The sequence below is a fragment of the Asterias amurensis genome, chromosome 13, assembly GCF_032118995.1.
Source record: "Asterias amurensis chromosome 13, ASM3211899v1".
NCBI classification, from domain to species: Eukaryota; Metazoa; Echinodermata; class Asteroidea; order Forcipulatida; family Asteriidae; genus Asterias; species Asterias amurensis.
Window position 1 is genome coordinate 1,273,751 of NC_092660.1, and position 16,355 is coordinate 1,290,105.

Consider the following 16,355-nt stretch of genomic DNA (forward strand, 5'->3'; position numbering starts at 1 on the left):
TGAGGCCCACAATGCACGTGCATGTGTGAGCACCCGGTGCGCACCGGGCGCTCACGCATGCACACGGAAATGGAAGATAAAATTTCCCCTTTTGTTATAAACAATCGTTTCGAATAAGCATGTCGATTGGTTCAAAGACCTTCGAAAACACGGACGACGAAGAAAATCAAGAAATTACAGAGATTTTCCTTTCTTTGATCTTGATAAAGGAAGGGGGGGGGGTGATTAGGGCAGCGCCGAGTGAGATATTGTCCTCCTTACACTGGCTGCGTTCGTTTAGCTTCCCTGGGTCGACCCCGGTGTGTGGCATTTGTTTTTTCCAGGACGAATGTGGGTAATTATCTGCAAACGTTTGTCCTGGAAAATAAACCCACCACACTGGGGTCGACCCAGGGAAGCTAAACGAACGCACCCTATATAGAAAACATTTTAAATTTGAAAACACGAAAAGAAGGTTCTCCTTTAAAGAATCCAAGCATAAAGTGGTATGACCGAGACTAAATATTCATAAATATAAAGGAAGCAATTATTATTAATTTCACCACAAGTTTGCAACATTGACAGAGTTTTTACACGATAAGTATATTATAAAGGCAATGTGTACGTTTGGTAATGGCAAGGCAAACTTGGTTAGAAGTCCAGCAGCTTTCGATAGTATAAAGCATGTTGATAATCATTTAATTTGGATTGTTTACAAGGTGCTGTGGTGCAAAATGCAGCCAATCAAACCAGGAAAAACCCCCTTCGAGTGCACTGGGTTCTCTAACGTGCGTTACACAACACACGGGACCAACGGCTTTACGTCCCATCCGAAGGACGAATCAACAGAAAAGTGTCTTGCTCAAGGACACAAGTGTCCGACTGTGACTTGAACCCACTCTCTACTGAACAGAAACACCAAAGTCGGTGCTCTTAACCGCTCGCCACACTTTTAAAATGAAATTCTCACATGCTAGTTTAATTGTATATCTATATGAGGTTACCCCCCAAAAAGTGAAACACTCCTTGTAAGAAAATAATTGCATCTTCTAAAACAAATAACATACCCAAAACCAAATGTACTATATGGGTTAGACCTTGTATTATCAAGGATATTTATTACAAGACAAAAATAAACTTGCTTTCTTGACAAATACTAACGACTGGAACTGTTTGGTTACAAGCTCTTATTAACTTTTGTGGATTTGAAAATAAAAATATTCAAAACCATATAGGAGTGAGGTCTTGGGTTGGTGGATCACGTTGTCCAAAATGATAATAATATTGATATTCAATTTGATATCTCATTTGCATAAAATGTAGCAGCCCTTAGCGTTACTAAATAGCAGTTTTACGTCAACTATACCATGAATACCTGCTAGTTGCTTTGCTCCATGGCAACGGGTCACTGGGCACCGTTTCTATTTAGTACACGGATACCAGTGATGACATCATTTCTATTTTTAGGCCACATACATATAATGCTTTTTTATATTTATTTATTTTGAATACACGGACACGAAAGTGAAAGTTAATTAAAAAGTAAGTTTGCAAGAAATAACATGGTGAACGGTTACATATTATATGGCAAGTTACTTATTGTCCACAGCTTAATTTATTTACAATTGAAAATTGATAATGCAAAAAAATAAATATATGATTGCTAAAAATGTCTAATATATCACAAAAAATCATGTATCATCCGAATTAGGTTAGTTCATTTATTGTTTTTTGTACAAAAACTATACATTTTATAGTAAGGTGTTTTTTATCTAACATTAAAAGCCCTTGTCAAAACACAAAGTGAGCATACTTTTTTAAAATTTACAGAAGTGATTGAGGGGAAAAAGTGGTTATAAATTTAAATTTCCCAGTATCTACAAATATCAATAGAAGAAATTGACATAAATTTTGTCTAAATCCAAAAAGATACCTAATCAATTGACATAATCAAAAAGCGACACAAAATCACACTGCCCAGATCAGCACGCTCGAACATGATTTGGATGTATATTTAGAGTCCAAAATGGCGGCTATTGGCTGCGGCTACAGCTGGATAGCCAGGTCATCATGCGTTGAAGCATATGACGTAATTAGCATCACCTTAGCGACAGTCGTAGCTGTAGCCACACAATCGGATACGATCTACAGACATTCAACATTAACTTCGACTTCATTATCTTCCAATTGTAAATGTAGAACGCCCAGACAGTTCTTTCAAACACAAAAATGTACCTAACATTATCGTATATTTCCCCCTTGCTTTTTCTAAAAAATCAATTGGCCTTTGCGAAACCACGGTTTGTGCTTGGGCTTAAGCTAAGGCTACATCAGTTATTTGGAAAATGTACGCTTTCCTCACAGGGTTTCAACCAGGCGGGCAGTGCCCAAGTCATAAACCAAAAACGTGATTTCTTAAAGGGCCTACTATAATGAGACACATGAAAAGTACTACAATACCTGGTAATATCTTACATTATTGTGCATATTCTGAGGAGTCTAAGCTGTGTACAGGAATGATTATAATACCATTGCAGATTTGTATGAGAGAAATAGAGTTCAATTAATACACATAAGTTGTGTATTTTCTAATTATACCTTTGTTTGTTCATGGCTGCAAAAACCAACATGATCGTCAAAAAGCACAGTGCATTATAAGTGTGTTTAAAACAATCAGTGTCACAATCAGTGAAAAGGGTGTTTCCCATAAACGAAATCATGACCGAAGTCAGTCAAAATCATATTTCAAGATTGTGCTTTTTGGTGCAATTTTAATTACTCAAATTACAAGAATGAGTGTGAGTGCAGTATTTTTCAAACCCTTCTTGAAGGTTTGATTGGGCATTTACAAAATAAATCTAATAATTTCGGAAAAACACAATTTCCCTCCGAAACAGTCATCTTATTAACCTCTATTATTTAGGGTAAATTCAGATACCAGTTTGTTACACTTTGTTTTAAAAAATACCAAAGTTGGACTCAAACTTTTGTTGCAGTTCTTAAAAATCGAACCTCAAAATGCCTTGTTTTTGACAAGTTATTTTAAAAACCGAAGCATCTTATCTTAAGATTATTTTAGTGGTTCTGTAGCTCAAATGATTGACATAACTAGCTGGCTCATTCTATCCAAATCACAACGCTGAACTTTCAGTTCCAGGAAAAATCACATCACAACCTCCACTTTGATAAGAGGGGAAAAACCCTGTGAGACTTTGCAGAAAAAAACAGTCTATTGAAATAAAAAACCCAAATAAATCAACATCCTTAGGGATCAGTCCTTGCTCGGTTTGCCATAATTCCCGCCAAAATCCTGGACTCAATTTACCGTTTTCCTGTTGTTTTAGAGAAGGGGACGTCACGTGAATGCAAAACAGACTTTTGGCCAACATCCAAAAGAAAATTTTGCGCTGGTAATTTCCAGATATTTAAGCTGGATATTTTAAGACTGTAATTCTTTAAATAGAGTTTCGTTTGTGTCAATCTAAAAAATCCAAAGCTGTTCAAAGTTGATTGATTGTTCCTTGATCATTTCAATCCTCTACAGCTATCATAAAAAAACTTTCATGGTTATAAAGGTTATGCTGCAACCCAAATGTAAGTCACAATGTTTTTCAAGTTTTCTCCACAAATTTAATCCCTAATTTTGAGCTACTACACCGTAACCATTTCTAAATTGGGCCACACTTAACTTCATCCCCAACTTTCTCAAACAGCAGAGAAAACAGTGGTAGATCACTTCATTCACATTCTATTCGCTCCTGGTTTGATTCCTACATCAGTTAATACATTTTGTCCCACTTTAAACACATAACTTTACATCATATTCGTTTCTTTATATACACATTAGTATCTCCCAACCCTTTCACTTGGTTTTCTTCTTTAATTACATTTACATAGTTTTCTTAATATTCAGAAGCAGCTTTTACTTTTAGCTGTTTTCAAAAATAACCAGCTCTTAAAGGGAAGGTACAACAGGAGGTTCGCGAAATACATCAAATCTTTTCAAACCCTTAATCCAACAAACACATCACAAAACTAGCCCAGCGTTTCCTCAAGAGAGAAGTATTTTGTGTTTAGAAATGTTCTCACAAAGCCAGTATACATTGGGAGACTCTAGAACATTGGTTTAAGTAATTCTTCTAGTAAGTCTGCTGCCACCAAGCATCCCAAAAGCCCCCTATTTACATCTGGCTTCAAAATAAAATTAATTCAAGATGATTTTTTTAAAGCTGATATTTGGAGACACACAGTGTCACTTTAAGGAATTAAGTATTTTGAAATCTGATTTTACAAACCCTGTACCATCCCATTAAGTTACAACTTCTCCAACCAGAAGCTTTATATGATAAAAGATATAAATACTGTTTATAAAAATGCAAATCATTTGTTGCAATAATGCTGTGTGTATTTAATACAATGCCATGTTTACAGAATTTAATATAAACTGTACACATGAATATACACGTTATTAAAAAGTAACAACTAAAATTAATCATCATAAATTAAGCAATATCGGTTTAGCTTTAAAAACCTTTGCATGCAAGTAGACTTTGGTGGATGTTTGAAAGCTGCAATAGACCATGTCATATTCCCTGTGTCCAACAGCCATCATGACTACTAATTCTCAATGAACTAAAGGAGAGCCAGACTACTTTCCCCAACAGCCTCTGTATGGTTACATGTTTTTAATGTGAGGAAAACAAAAACCAAGATGGCTGCACCAAATTTACAATTTGTTTCGTATAAAACCAATAGAAGTGTACCAATACATACTGTATGTACAATACAGAAACAGCACTGGTGTAACGTACACCATAAATAATTTAGCACGAACAGCAACATCCATGCCATGCGCAAACTTACGAGGGAGCCCTTTTCCTTTCATTGATGCTAAGCTCACAGCCATGCAAAATGTAAATAATGTCATTGATATTTGAGCAATGGCTAATACCACAGGAATATTTAAATTCAAGCTGTGGTGTGGTGGGGTGTTGTTGGGGTGATGTAAGTTTACAATTTTCAGTGTGACATGACTAGCATATCATAGCCATCGGTAACAACTACAAAACAATTGGTACATAATCCCAAATTCCCAAGCTGTTAAATAAATGCCTAAGTACACATGAAAAGATAATCTAAACCTCTTATGCTTTCAGGGCAGTTTAGCGAACCCTCACACTAAACGCTTGAGTATAGACGATGTGACCTCTGACATCACTAAAAAACCATATAAACATGATCCACGCGCATACCGCCGGGCAAAACCTTTGTAGTTATTTTGATTGGTAAAATCTTCAACCAATCCATATTCAAATGAACATTTTACAACTACTAATCCTGTGTACAGATTTCAAACCAAAGATTTCTGGTGTTTCTACAAGGTTTCACAACCATACAATTGTAACAATAATCACGAAAAGGTCTTTATTCCATACAAAACAAAAACCCATTATAAACATGGACGGTAAAAATACAGTGTACATAACTGGCTTTTTTACAGAGAAAATAAAAACTATATTTTTAGTGATTATCCAGGTTTTCTTTCTTTATAAATAAATACAAAAATATCCACAAGCCTTCTTCTTCCTTGGTCTTTTCATTATCTGTACATCCTCGACATCAAACTCTGCAGCTTTAATAACTTATCCTTACGCGCTCTCTGAATCTTCTCAATTCTCTGACTGATGGCTCTGGCTTGCGGACAAGCTTGGGTTAAAGTAAAATTCCTGGGCGTTCAAAGAAACAAGTTTGCGATAAAAGGTATCGCCGTCACCAAAAAGGTTTCCGTCTGAGTTATATACCGATTGGTGAAGAGGTATCAATCAGGGTAAAAATGTACCCTAATTGTGGTGTTCAGGTGTTGTGTTATCAAAATGTTTCCTGATTGATGACTTTTTATATCCCGATTGGTTCCAAACAGGTTAGAGGTACACCTCTTACTATGGTTCATTTGTGTAAGCCTATATCCCGATTGAGGTGTTCAGATGTGTCATCAAAATGTTTCCTGACTTGTTAGGACTTGTTATACCCCGATTGGTTCCAAACAGGTTAGAGGTACAACCTTTGAGGTGATCTCCACTGCTCTCTATCTGACTGAGGTGTTCCTCATAACAACTTGTAGTTTGGGTTGATACCATTTGGACAACACGGGTAAGCTGAGACATTCAAATGATCTATTTAAGTATTGGATGTCATCCTCACAAGTATTGTGTCAATGTGTCCACTTGTAGAACTACCGAGGTATTTGTAGTCAGCCTCTGAGGTTTGAGGTTTGTAGGATCAGCCTCATCTGGGTCGAAGGTTCTCAATTGCAGCCACTAGTATCCTTGATTCTCCTCACAGTCTGATCAGCCTCTGAGGTTTGAGGTTTGTAGGATCAGCCTCATCTGGGTTGAAGGTTCTCAATTGCAGCCACTAGTATCCTTGATTCTCCTCACAGTCTGATCAGCCTCTGAGGTTTGAGGTTTGTAGGATCCGCCTCATCTGGGTCGAAGGTTAACAATTGCAGCCACTAGTATCCTCGATTAACTTCATGTCTGATCCCTCACGGATCCAAAACTCTTTGTGTTTTTTAAACAGAAAATTCTAAGTTACGGAAGTTCTGCTCCACCTTGTAAATACAAGCAGCTCTACTTCAGGGCATGTTGGTTTGTTCTCATTTTGCTTTGCCGCTACCTTTTTGGGGCGTTTTATTGGGTGCTGCAGCTGTGACAACACATTTTGCGGAAATACTCGTTGTTACAGAATTTGTATCTCACCACAAGAGGGCAGTATTGGACCGAGGCAGCATCTTGACAATCTGCAGAAAGAGAGAAAAATTGATCACCTTTAATATTGTTATGATCATTTACATCTATGGGATGTGAGGCATTGCATGATGTGAGGTTTCAATACATACATGTAGTAGGTTTGCCGCGAAACCATTTGTGTATCTACTTGCCATGTAGATTTTTTTTTTTTTTTTAGAAATTGTCTTGCTTTATATTCTACTACAGCTGAGTCTATTTAAGGAATTCGGGAGACTTCTGTCCGGCTGTTAAACTACTACCTTGGCGGAAGGTAGAAAATTTGCCAGAACTACTACTTCAGCTTTAGTTTATCGAGAGGACTTCTCTGATTGGGTTTGAGGTGGGTAAAAAGGACGTCTAGGTACTGCGCGCGACATGTGATAGTCTTCGGATAGTTTAGTGATAGTCTTCTAGTAAAACTAAGAATAATCGTATGATGCACTCTAAACCAAAAAAAGGCAGAATTTTTGTAAGGGGTGTTAATGATGATGGACTTTTGTAGTGCAGCAAAAACGACAGCAACATTTTGAGAGATTTGAAGGCAATGTGCCCTTTGCATATTGTTCATTCCAAGTCTTCAATCTTACCTTCTTGGTCCGTAGGTCGTACAACACAAGCACTTTCACATTGTTGCTGTGCACTTGGCATGAGGGATCGATTGCAGTATGACGTACCAAGCTGAACATTGTTGTAAGATAAACATCTGACCCGACGTTGCTGCTGGCCTCTACCACACTTTGCACTGCACTATAAGACGGAAGACCAGAAAAAAATACTGTACCATCATGGCTTTACATACTTATGATTTACTTATTTATTTATTTATTTACTTTGTCGTATTTAAAAGGGGAACCCATCAGTTTATAATGAACAGTTTCCCTGGAGGCCATGCCGTCGATTTCACCAAACTCTTCCTAACTTAGGATTAATCTTAAGAGTTAAGGTCCATATCTGAAGATGTTAGGACGCATTGAACCCATCCTAAGTCAGGACGAGTAAACTCGAGAGAGGTTTTGGAAATTGACGTCTGGATACATGGAATATAAAATACACAAGAATAAAATACAAACTCAGCCAAAATTTACCCAAAAGAACATGTTAACTTCTAAGGAGTACATGTACATAACGAGGCTTAAGAGCAAAAAAACAAAAACAGCACACCCAATCACAAAAACAAAATGACATTGAATGTTTTCCCCTCTTTTTAATATTTTTCAAAGTGCATAGACATGCGTCCATAGTCGCATCATCCTCACATTGTCCTATCCTCAAATTATCCATAAAATAACAAACCTGTGAAAATTTGAACTCAATTGGTTGTTGAAGTTGCGAGATAATAATGGAAGAAAAAACACCCTTGTCACATGAAGTTGTGTGCTTTCAGATGCTTGATTTCGGGACTTCAAAATCTAACTGTGAGGTCTCTAAATCAAATTTAAATAATTTAGTGGGAAATTACTTCTTTCTCAAAAACTACGTTACTTCAGAGGGAGCCGTTTCTCACAATGTTTTATACTATCAACAGCTCCCCATTACTCGTTGCCAAGTAAGTTTTTATGCTAACAATTATTTTGAGTAATTACCAATAGTGCCCACTGCCAAAGATGTAAAACAAGAATGTGAGCTTTGTCTTACCTCACTCCAGTCACCAGCCACCCATTTAGGCGGCGGACACCCAGCTGTTTGGCATTCCCTGATAGCGGACGGTCTGGTTGCCCAGTTACACATGTTAGGGTAGGGTCTACCATCACTGCTCATACATGCTACTCGTCTAGTCTGGTGCCCTTGACCACAGCTTGGCATACACTGAAAATACAAACATAAAGAAAGGTTACCCTACTTTACCAATGTCCCACATCTTTTCCAACCAGAATTTTTTTATTTAAATTCTTTTTTTTCTTCTTCTTTTTTTTTTTTTTTGGGGGGGGGGGGAAGGAGAGGCGGGGGACTAGGAACCAGATAGCAGCAGATTTCTCGGGAGTCGAAGGACCTTGTAGATGTATACCTCTGTCTGTTTTTGTCCTGTGGAGCAACTGTGCAAAGAGTGTACTGTTTTGATGCATCCATCTTCTGCTGCGTAAATGCAGGCTGGCAGAGTGCTCCTTTCTTACAAAACCTTTAAAAAACGTTTTCATTCATTAGAGCCCTCTTCACACTTCCCCGGGGTTGCCCTCAGGGAATAACGCCGGCCTGTTCACACAATGCTCGCTTTGCTCCCAGTCTGCCCCAGTAAACGGTCATACCTCGGGGAAAAGCCACCCCTACTCCAGAGTAAGGGCAAGTGGTTCAACCCTGTGGTAATCTTAAAACGTGCAACCGGAACCCCGGAAAAAGGGATAGTGTGAATGTGCCGGGGTAACCCTGGTGTAAACAAAGTAGGGCCTCCCGGAGTTGTATTTCATGGGGAAAACAAAATACAGTGTGAACAGGGCTTCAGATGTTTTAATTGATGTCCCTTCAGAATAATTGAATAGTGGGACTTACCTGACCCCATGCATCAGCGACCCACTGTGGAGGGCATTCCTGCATGCCACAGTTCATACGGTCGATGGGTTTACGTTTGGTACACTGGGCTTCGTCGACTACCTCTTCCTCTAACTGTGTAACTTTCATCATGCATAGGACTGCTCGAGTCTTCTGACCACCACCACAGGTCTGGCTGCAGTCTGACCACGCTCCTTCAGACCAGCTGGACAAGAGAGACAGATGTAAGACAGTCAATAACACTAATTATAATAACAATAATAGTGGCTTTTGGTATAGCGCTCATATCCGTAACTCAGTGCACTCAAGGTATGGGGACAACATTTTAATTATGAGATCTACTCCATTTACATAGCACCACGTAATGGTTTACAAGGTGCTGTGGGGCAATATGCAGCCAATCAAACCAAGCACCCCGGAGGTAACCCCTTCTCTTTACGATAAGTACACTGGATTCTATTACGTGAGTTACACAACATATGGGACAAAGGGCTTTCATCCCATCCGAAGGATGAAGCATCATGGTAAAGTGTTTTGCTTAAGGACACAGGTGTCATGACTGGGACTAGAACCCGCACTCTGCTGATCAGAAACACCAGTGTTTAAATTCCGTGCTCTTATCCGCAAGGCCACGACACACCACAAGGGAAAGTATGACAATTTTTAAAAGAGAAACCCAAACCGGTCTTTACAAAATGAAAAGCATACTCTCAAAGTTAGCCATGACATGGTAATGAAACAGGAACTCACATTCACAAGAAAATACTTTTAAAAATACTTCACATACACTTATGAAGGAGGAAATTATTTAAAATTAAAAAAGGTAGATTATATTTCCATGTGAACATAAAGCAGTTGTCACTTGAACTGTTTGTTGACTGAATGTGTTGTGGTGAAGCGGTCAAGTGCACTGAATGCAAGCTGCTTATTTATAGTGTTTCCGACCAGCAGAGTCTGGGTTCAAGTGCTGGTCTTGACAGTTGTGTCCTTAAGCAAGATAATTAACTAGTATTGCTTCCTCCTTCAAATGAAACAGAAAGGTCATGTGTGCTGAGTGATGCATCTAAAAGAACCTATACCTGGCACGTAGATATGCACATGGTGTTACAGCAAACCAAACAAATTGATACACCATGCAATGCATCAAATCATAAAGGGAGTTTGCCCCGGTGTTTGGTAGTTGGTTGCAGCACCGTTGTAAACCTTATACACAAATGGGTCTCAAAATTCTAAAACTTAAAAAAAATTCATATACAAATACTTCTAAACACTTTTAGATGCCCCTAGATAAAGCGCTATAGAAATACTAGTTATTATTATTATTATTATAATTGACCATGTAGGCAAGGTGAAAAATCCTGTGGGCATTTATTTGAGACCACAAGAGGTCTACAACTCCAGCCTAATTATAATTTATTACCAAACATAAATGCCACATAGACGCCTTTTTTTTTTTTGCAGGAAAATAAAAAGGAAGGGGATAATTTCATGAATCATGTCCCCTTGGGTGAAAACCCGGGGACTATAAAATAAAAAGGCCCGTATCTTTAAAACATGTTTTACGCCCTTGATTTTGAGGTACTAACTACTCACACAGGTGGACAGGGTTCCGTATTACAGGGTTCCTTCCTCCGGCTTGGCTTGGTTCCAGCATTACAGAAGGTGTCTGATACAACCGTCTTATCGTCATAGCGAATGCACTGGACCTCTGCTACAGATTCACCTGATGATGAGGTAAAGTAGAGTTATTAATTATAATAATGATAATAATTAACACTTGTAAAGCGCCGGTATCCGTCGAGCATGACACTCATGGCGCATTTAAAAAAATAAAATAAAATATTTAACAGAAAAACGGTTATGGAACAAATGAGTTTTGAGTGAAGCAACAAATAGGTATACAAAAAGTTTGCGATGAGTTCAAACTGAAGAATTGGTGGCCTGTTTGATTTGAAACACTAAGCGACCATCTTGAAAAAAAAATTAATAATACATAAAAAAGCCCTCATCCTCCTCTATTTTGAAAAATCCAGACTATCAACTGGTATTTTTTTAAATTTGGCCTTCTTTAGCGCACAAATCCTAGGTGCTTGATCAAGGCACTTCTGTGACGGAACCTGTACATGTATACTGTTAGAATCGATACAGTTCAGTTTTGAGGAATATTCTTGTAAGTAGCAGCTGAGGTACATGTTAAAGCCTCAATGTTGAAGGGAAAATCGTTCCAGAGGCGAGGGCGAATATAACCAAGGCTCCTTAGCCAACAGATTTGGAGCAGGGAGTAGAACTCAGCTTGGAGTGGGTCACAAATTGATCGTAGTCTACTGTCCCAGTGATAAGAGGACAGTAGGTTAGGACGACTCTGAAAAATTGTACACTTGCCAATGAAGATGTTTCTTGCGGTGTAATATCTGTAATATACACTTACCCCCAGCACAAGTTGCCGAGCACACGGACCAAGCACTCCAATGCCAGATGAAAACCACTTCATCGTTGCCGCTACCCTGTCTGGTTACCGGCTGATTGTATGAATAGGATATACCTTGCTGGTCCTCTTGCACTAACAGCTACCAGGGAAAAACAAAAATATATATAAAAAAAACGGAAACCAATTATATAATTACTGAATATCAAAACCAAAGTTTTCTTTTTCATAACTTCATTCACGGAATTTGTGTACAAATCAATTTCTGATTTGCATACTATATGAAAGATGCAAGACTTTAGTCATGCAAAAAAATTGTAAATGGCCAGTTGATTTGACCCTAGCAGATTCTTTCTTCTAGCCCTCAAGAAGGTTCTATTAGGGTCAAAATATCAGGACACTATTTTTTTGCGTAAATGTCCTTTTGGTCGGTAAGCAGTTTGCAACAGCTTATTATATTTTCTCTCTTTTAAGTTATAACAAATGCTAGGTCATGCTTTTGTTTTCAAGCTGAAAGGAGAAAATAATCATGAACAGCCCTACGGAATTTTGATGAGATACTATTTGTATCTTTGGACTGTGAGAATATTGGTTTGCCCTGCACACATACCAAGCAGGGATGTAAATGGGCTTTAAAAAAACATCTGGAACACAATATACTGGATTATTTCAGATTGTGCATGTGACATAGTATTCTGGCTGGATAACCATATTCTGGCAAGCATCTTTACGGTGCTTAGCTACTTTTTGTGCTTAAACAGGTCTAGGAACTCATAAGATTGGTTGGGGTTAAAGACCTGCTTACCATAACTACAAGTTCCTCGTTGATTGGTCCTAAGGCAGTCAGGGACTCTGCATCGTTATCCGGTCTCTCGTACTTGAAAGTCGTTCCACTGACTTCGTAAGCTTTAGGCCAATCTATTATCCATTCTGCATTCAGGTAATAGTCATTGTTCACCGACTTCAAGGCTGTATAAAAAAATTACAAAAAATAAAAAAAGTTCATAATTGATGGCCTCACAATCCTGTATTTATATTATTATGAGATGTTAATATTTTTATTAAAGACACTGCTAAGCATAATGATTTGTGCTTAAGCAGCTCATGAAATTGGGTCCTGGTAAACAATTAAATAGTTCTATTATTAATCAAATACATCCTATATTTTAAAAATAGCTCCAATACCTTGCAAAAAACGTTTTGATTAAATTAACGATTATATGATACATGTATGATACAGCACTATATAATCACAGTGATTGTAAACTGACATATTTTAAACTGAGACATTTGACCAATCAGTCAATCAATCAATCAATCAATCAATCAATCAATCAATCAATCAATCAATCAATCAATCAATCAATCAATCAATCAATCAATCAATCAATCAATAAAGGTCATTTATAGAGTGCCAAAATCAAAAGTCTGGCACTGAGGCACAGTTGAACGTCTAGTAATCCTACTAGAACAGGTGAGCTTTAAGGAATGCTTCAATGAGGCGAGTGAGCCGACGACAAATAAGAAGCAATTCCAGGCTAGCATGGGAGAAGGGCTAAGGTTCTTATTAAGACATCACACACAACTAGTACCTAAGTAGTTTCTGGAGACGGCCATTTCCTCGATCTTGATGTGGACAGACCCCCGGGGGATGGTGAAGATTTCATGGTAGTCGCCGGCAGACAACGTCTGCGTGAAGTTTTTGGAGACCGTCTCACAAGTGCTGCCGTCACCCCCGCATATGCGACACTTATCCTCGGTGACATCCGATCCTAAGATTTTATCGCAACCCACATGCTGTTAAGGAGATTCACAAGAAGGCCATGAGGATAAAATACTCAGTTTAAGGGGCTGGTTTGAAGTGATTTCTTGTTCCAATTTTAGGTGTTTTTTGTTGCAAAATTTGTTAGTGGCCAGACGTTTCCACCATAGCATAGTCTTTCTTTAAGGCTTTCTCATTTAGCTTTCAAGACAGACTCTGTCTCACATAAAGTGCTGATTTGAGTATTTATTTATTGAATTGTTTTGTAATAAGGAAATGTTAATGGTCAGTTTCAAGTTCATTTTTTAGGGCTGCACGAGTTTGATTTTATTCTTACATGGCATTTCTTATAGATGCAGACGTCCAAGACCTCAGGAGCGATTTTCTCCGGGTAGCACCTCGTCCCGTCCACGACCTTATCCACTTTCCTGAAGTGCTCACCGCCGGTCGTAATACATGTCAGCTCACAGGCGTCCATGTCTTGACTAATGTAAGGTTCCCAGACGTAGTAACGGCCACTGTATGGCTCATTGTTGAAGTTGGAGCATTGGACGAATCGGAAATCCCTGGAGTGATCAGGGCAATCCTGAAGGAAGATATCAAAAGGAAATTAACATTAATAATTTTTCCTTTTTTTTACCCATTACACCGATGTGTGTTAGCACTGTATACAACCCAGAGCAATACATGACCTGATGTTTCGACCCTAGCAGAGTCTTTCTCAAAGGCTTAAAAGGGTCTGCCAGGGTCGAAACATCAGGCTATTATTATTTTTTTTTTGCAAATTGTATTGTATGCCTCGTACTTGCCCCAGCAACCCAGAGCATTACATGACCGGACGTTTGGACCCTAGCAGAGTCTTTCTCAAAGGCTAAAAAGGGTCTGCTCGAAACGTAATGCTACACACATATTTTATAATAATCAAAGGATAAGTACAGGAAGGAAGTTTCATGTTATCCTCTTCAGACAAATGGAAACAAGATTTAATCGGATTTTATTCATTGTATGTGGAACGAATCATCAATCTGTGAGTTACATCAAACAATTCAGATTCCGTTGCAAAGAACTGAAAATTGCTTTTCAGGTTTTTTGGTGAACCAAACTGTCCTTCAACTGTACGAGCATCACTAGGTTAGGAATCTGGGGCAAGTTACAGAAAGTGCTGAGTAAATTTATACAAACAAATAGTATTGTTTTATCGTTTACTTGTGATGCTTCTTTTTGCTGTATGCTTTCTGTCTCTATTCATGTGCTTCCAGTGCTTCTGTTACACCTATATACCTGTTCATGTTTGTTGTGTTGTCATTAAAAGTGCTTTTCACGTGACAGCAATTAACTGGGGTCCCTTGCTTAATTTTAGCCTGGTTATAATATGTAGCAATGTTTGCAAAGATTTTGCAAGAGAACTTTGACAGTAGAAAACAATTGTTGTCCTTTCACACGAGGTACATTTTGTAAAATTTTACAGCCATGCCACAATTTAGCAAGGAACCCTTGCTACATTGCTCTCATGTGAATGGGCTTAAAGGAACGTTACAGAATTGGTAAGAAAAAAAAATCGTGAAGATCACAGATTTACATAAAACTTACACGGTCTAATGATGATGATTGTTGAAAACATCCCTTGAAATATTTCTGCCTGAAATGTCACACTTAATAATCTAACTTCGCGTTTGGAGTTTATCGCTCAGTGAGCGCTTTTTTCATTTTTATTTTGGCATCGATGCAATGCAAAATTTGTAATCGGTTTTTCACTATTCTCTCGTGACCCAGATGGCTGATCGATCTCAAACTTCTACACCTTTGTCAGTTTATCTATATGGTGGATTACATAAAGTGCTTATACTGCCAGCAACTGTTTTGTTAGCAAAAACCAATTCTGTAATGTTCCTTTAAGCGTTCAAGAAAGGCTCTTCAGGGAATGAAAAAACTAATGAACCCTTTAAGTTTGGATGTAGGAAGTGCGTGCAGTGTGGTACCAACCAACTGACTGCAAAGTAGCCTTCTATACACATGGGGATTACTTTCCAGAATTTAACTGCCAATCTTTTTTTTCGGCCAGGAAAAAGTTGATTAGGGATCCACTATTTTGGAACATTTTTATACTACATGATAAAGAATGGCAAAAACTTTCAACGTTCAACCGCAGAAATTGTTATTGTTATTATTATGACTCGTTACTGAATGTGGAAGTAGCATCAGTCATCAATCGTTTAAATAATTATTTTCTGGGGGATGCTCCCTTCAGATACCTCCGCAGGAAATTATCTTAGACGTTTCCAGAGGTTTTTTTAACAACAATCCAAGAATATTTGGATCAGAAAGCAACACCCTAGAAACAGATCTTTTAAACATCATTTTCATAAGAGGAGATATAGAAAAAGAGTAAGAGAAACTTCAGAAAAATCTATAAATAAATAGTAAACTTGGGGGTACAACCATGTGTAAGTCTCTTTATTTGGAGTTTTTGCTCTGAAAAGAGATAATGTGGTCTCGTCGTTTCGAACAGTATACTCTGCTCGTTTTCAGGAGTAGATGAGCAGAGTTTCTTCTGAAGACGAGCAGAGTATACTGTTCGAAACGTCGCGACTACATCGGCTCTTTTCAGAGCCAACACTCCCACTTAAGAGATTTACACGTGGTTGTACCCACAAGTTTACTATTTACTCACAGTTTCTTCCTATTTATCCACACCATGCAAAACTTTAAACAATACTTAAGAGAAACTTACATCGATATTGCAGGACTTATATTGACTTCTCTCTCCAGTGCAGTACAATCCTCGGTGAGTAGGTCTGTTATGAGACAAAACAAAAGGTGTGTGTTATAATGCCCTTCAGAGCAGTCAATATATGATTGTTAATGCCCTCAATTGTTTATTAATGCCCCAGTGAGGATTACACTTGGTTTACGGGGA

General features: G+C 38.1%; 1 protein-coding gene across 6 annotated transcripts in view; it reads right to left on the minus strand.

The window, feature by feature from the left end:
• Positions 1-1,059: 1,059 nt before the first annotated feature.
• The window catches only part of LOC139945746 (A disintegrin and metalloproteinase with thrombospondin motifs 6-like), a 100,982-nt gene continuing 85,686 nt past the window's right edge, over positions 1,060-16,355 (minus strand). For all 6 annotated transcript variants that reach the window (XM_071943134.1, XM_071943132.1, XM_071943133.1 and 3 more), the window contains 10 exons: positions 16,170-16,233; positions 13,776-14,024; positions 13,269-13,473; positions 12,482-12,645; positions 11,680-11,818; positions 10,845-10,974; positions 9,252-9,456; positions 8,403-8,573; positions 7,355-7,514; positions 1,060-6,778 (listed from right to left, as the gene is read on the minus strand). In XM_071943134.1, coding sequence (XP_071799235.1) covers positions 6,669-6,778; positions 7,355-7,514; positions 8,403-8,573; positions 9,252-9,456; positions 10,845-10,974; positions 11,680-11,818; positions 12,482-12,645; positions 13,269-13,473; positions 13,776-14,024; positions 16,170-16,233 — 1,597 coding nt within the window. In that variant the 3' untranslated portion in view covers positions 1,060-6,668. The remainder of the gene's footprint in view (positions 6,779-7,354; positions 7,515-8,402; positions 8,574-9,251; positions 9,457-10,844; positions 10,975-11,679; positions 11,819-12,481; positions 12,646-13,268; positions 13,474-13,775; positions 14,025-16,169; positions 16,234-16,355) is intronic.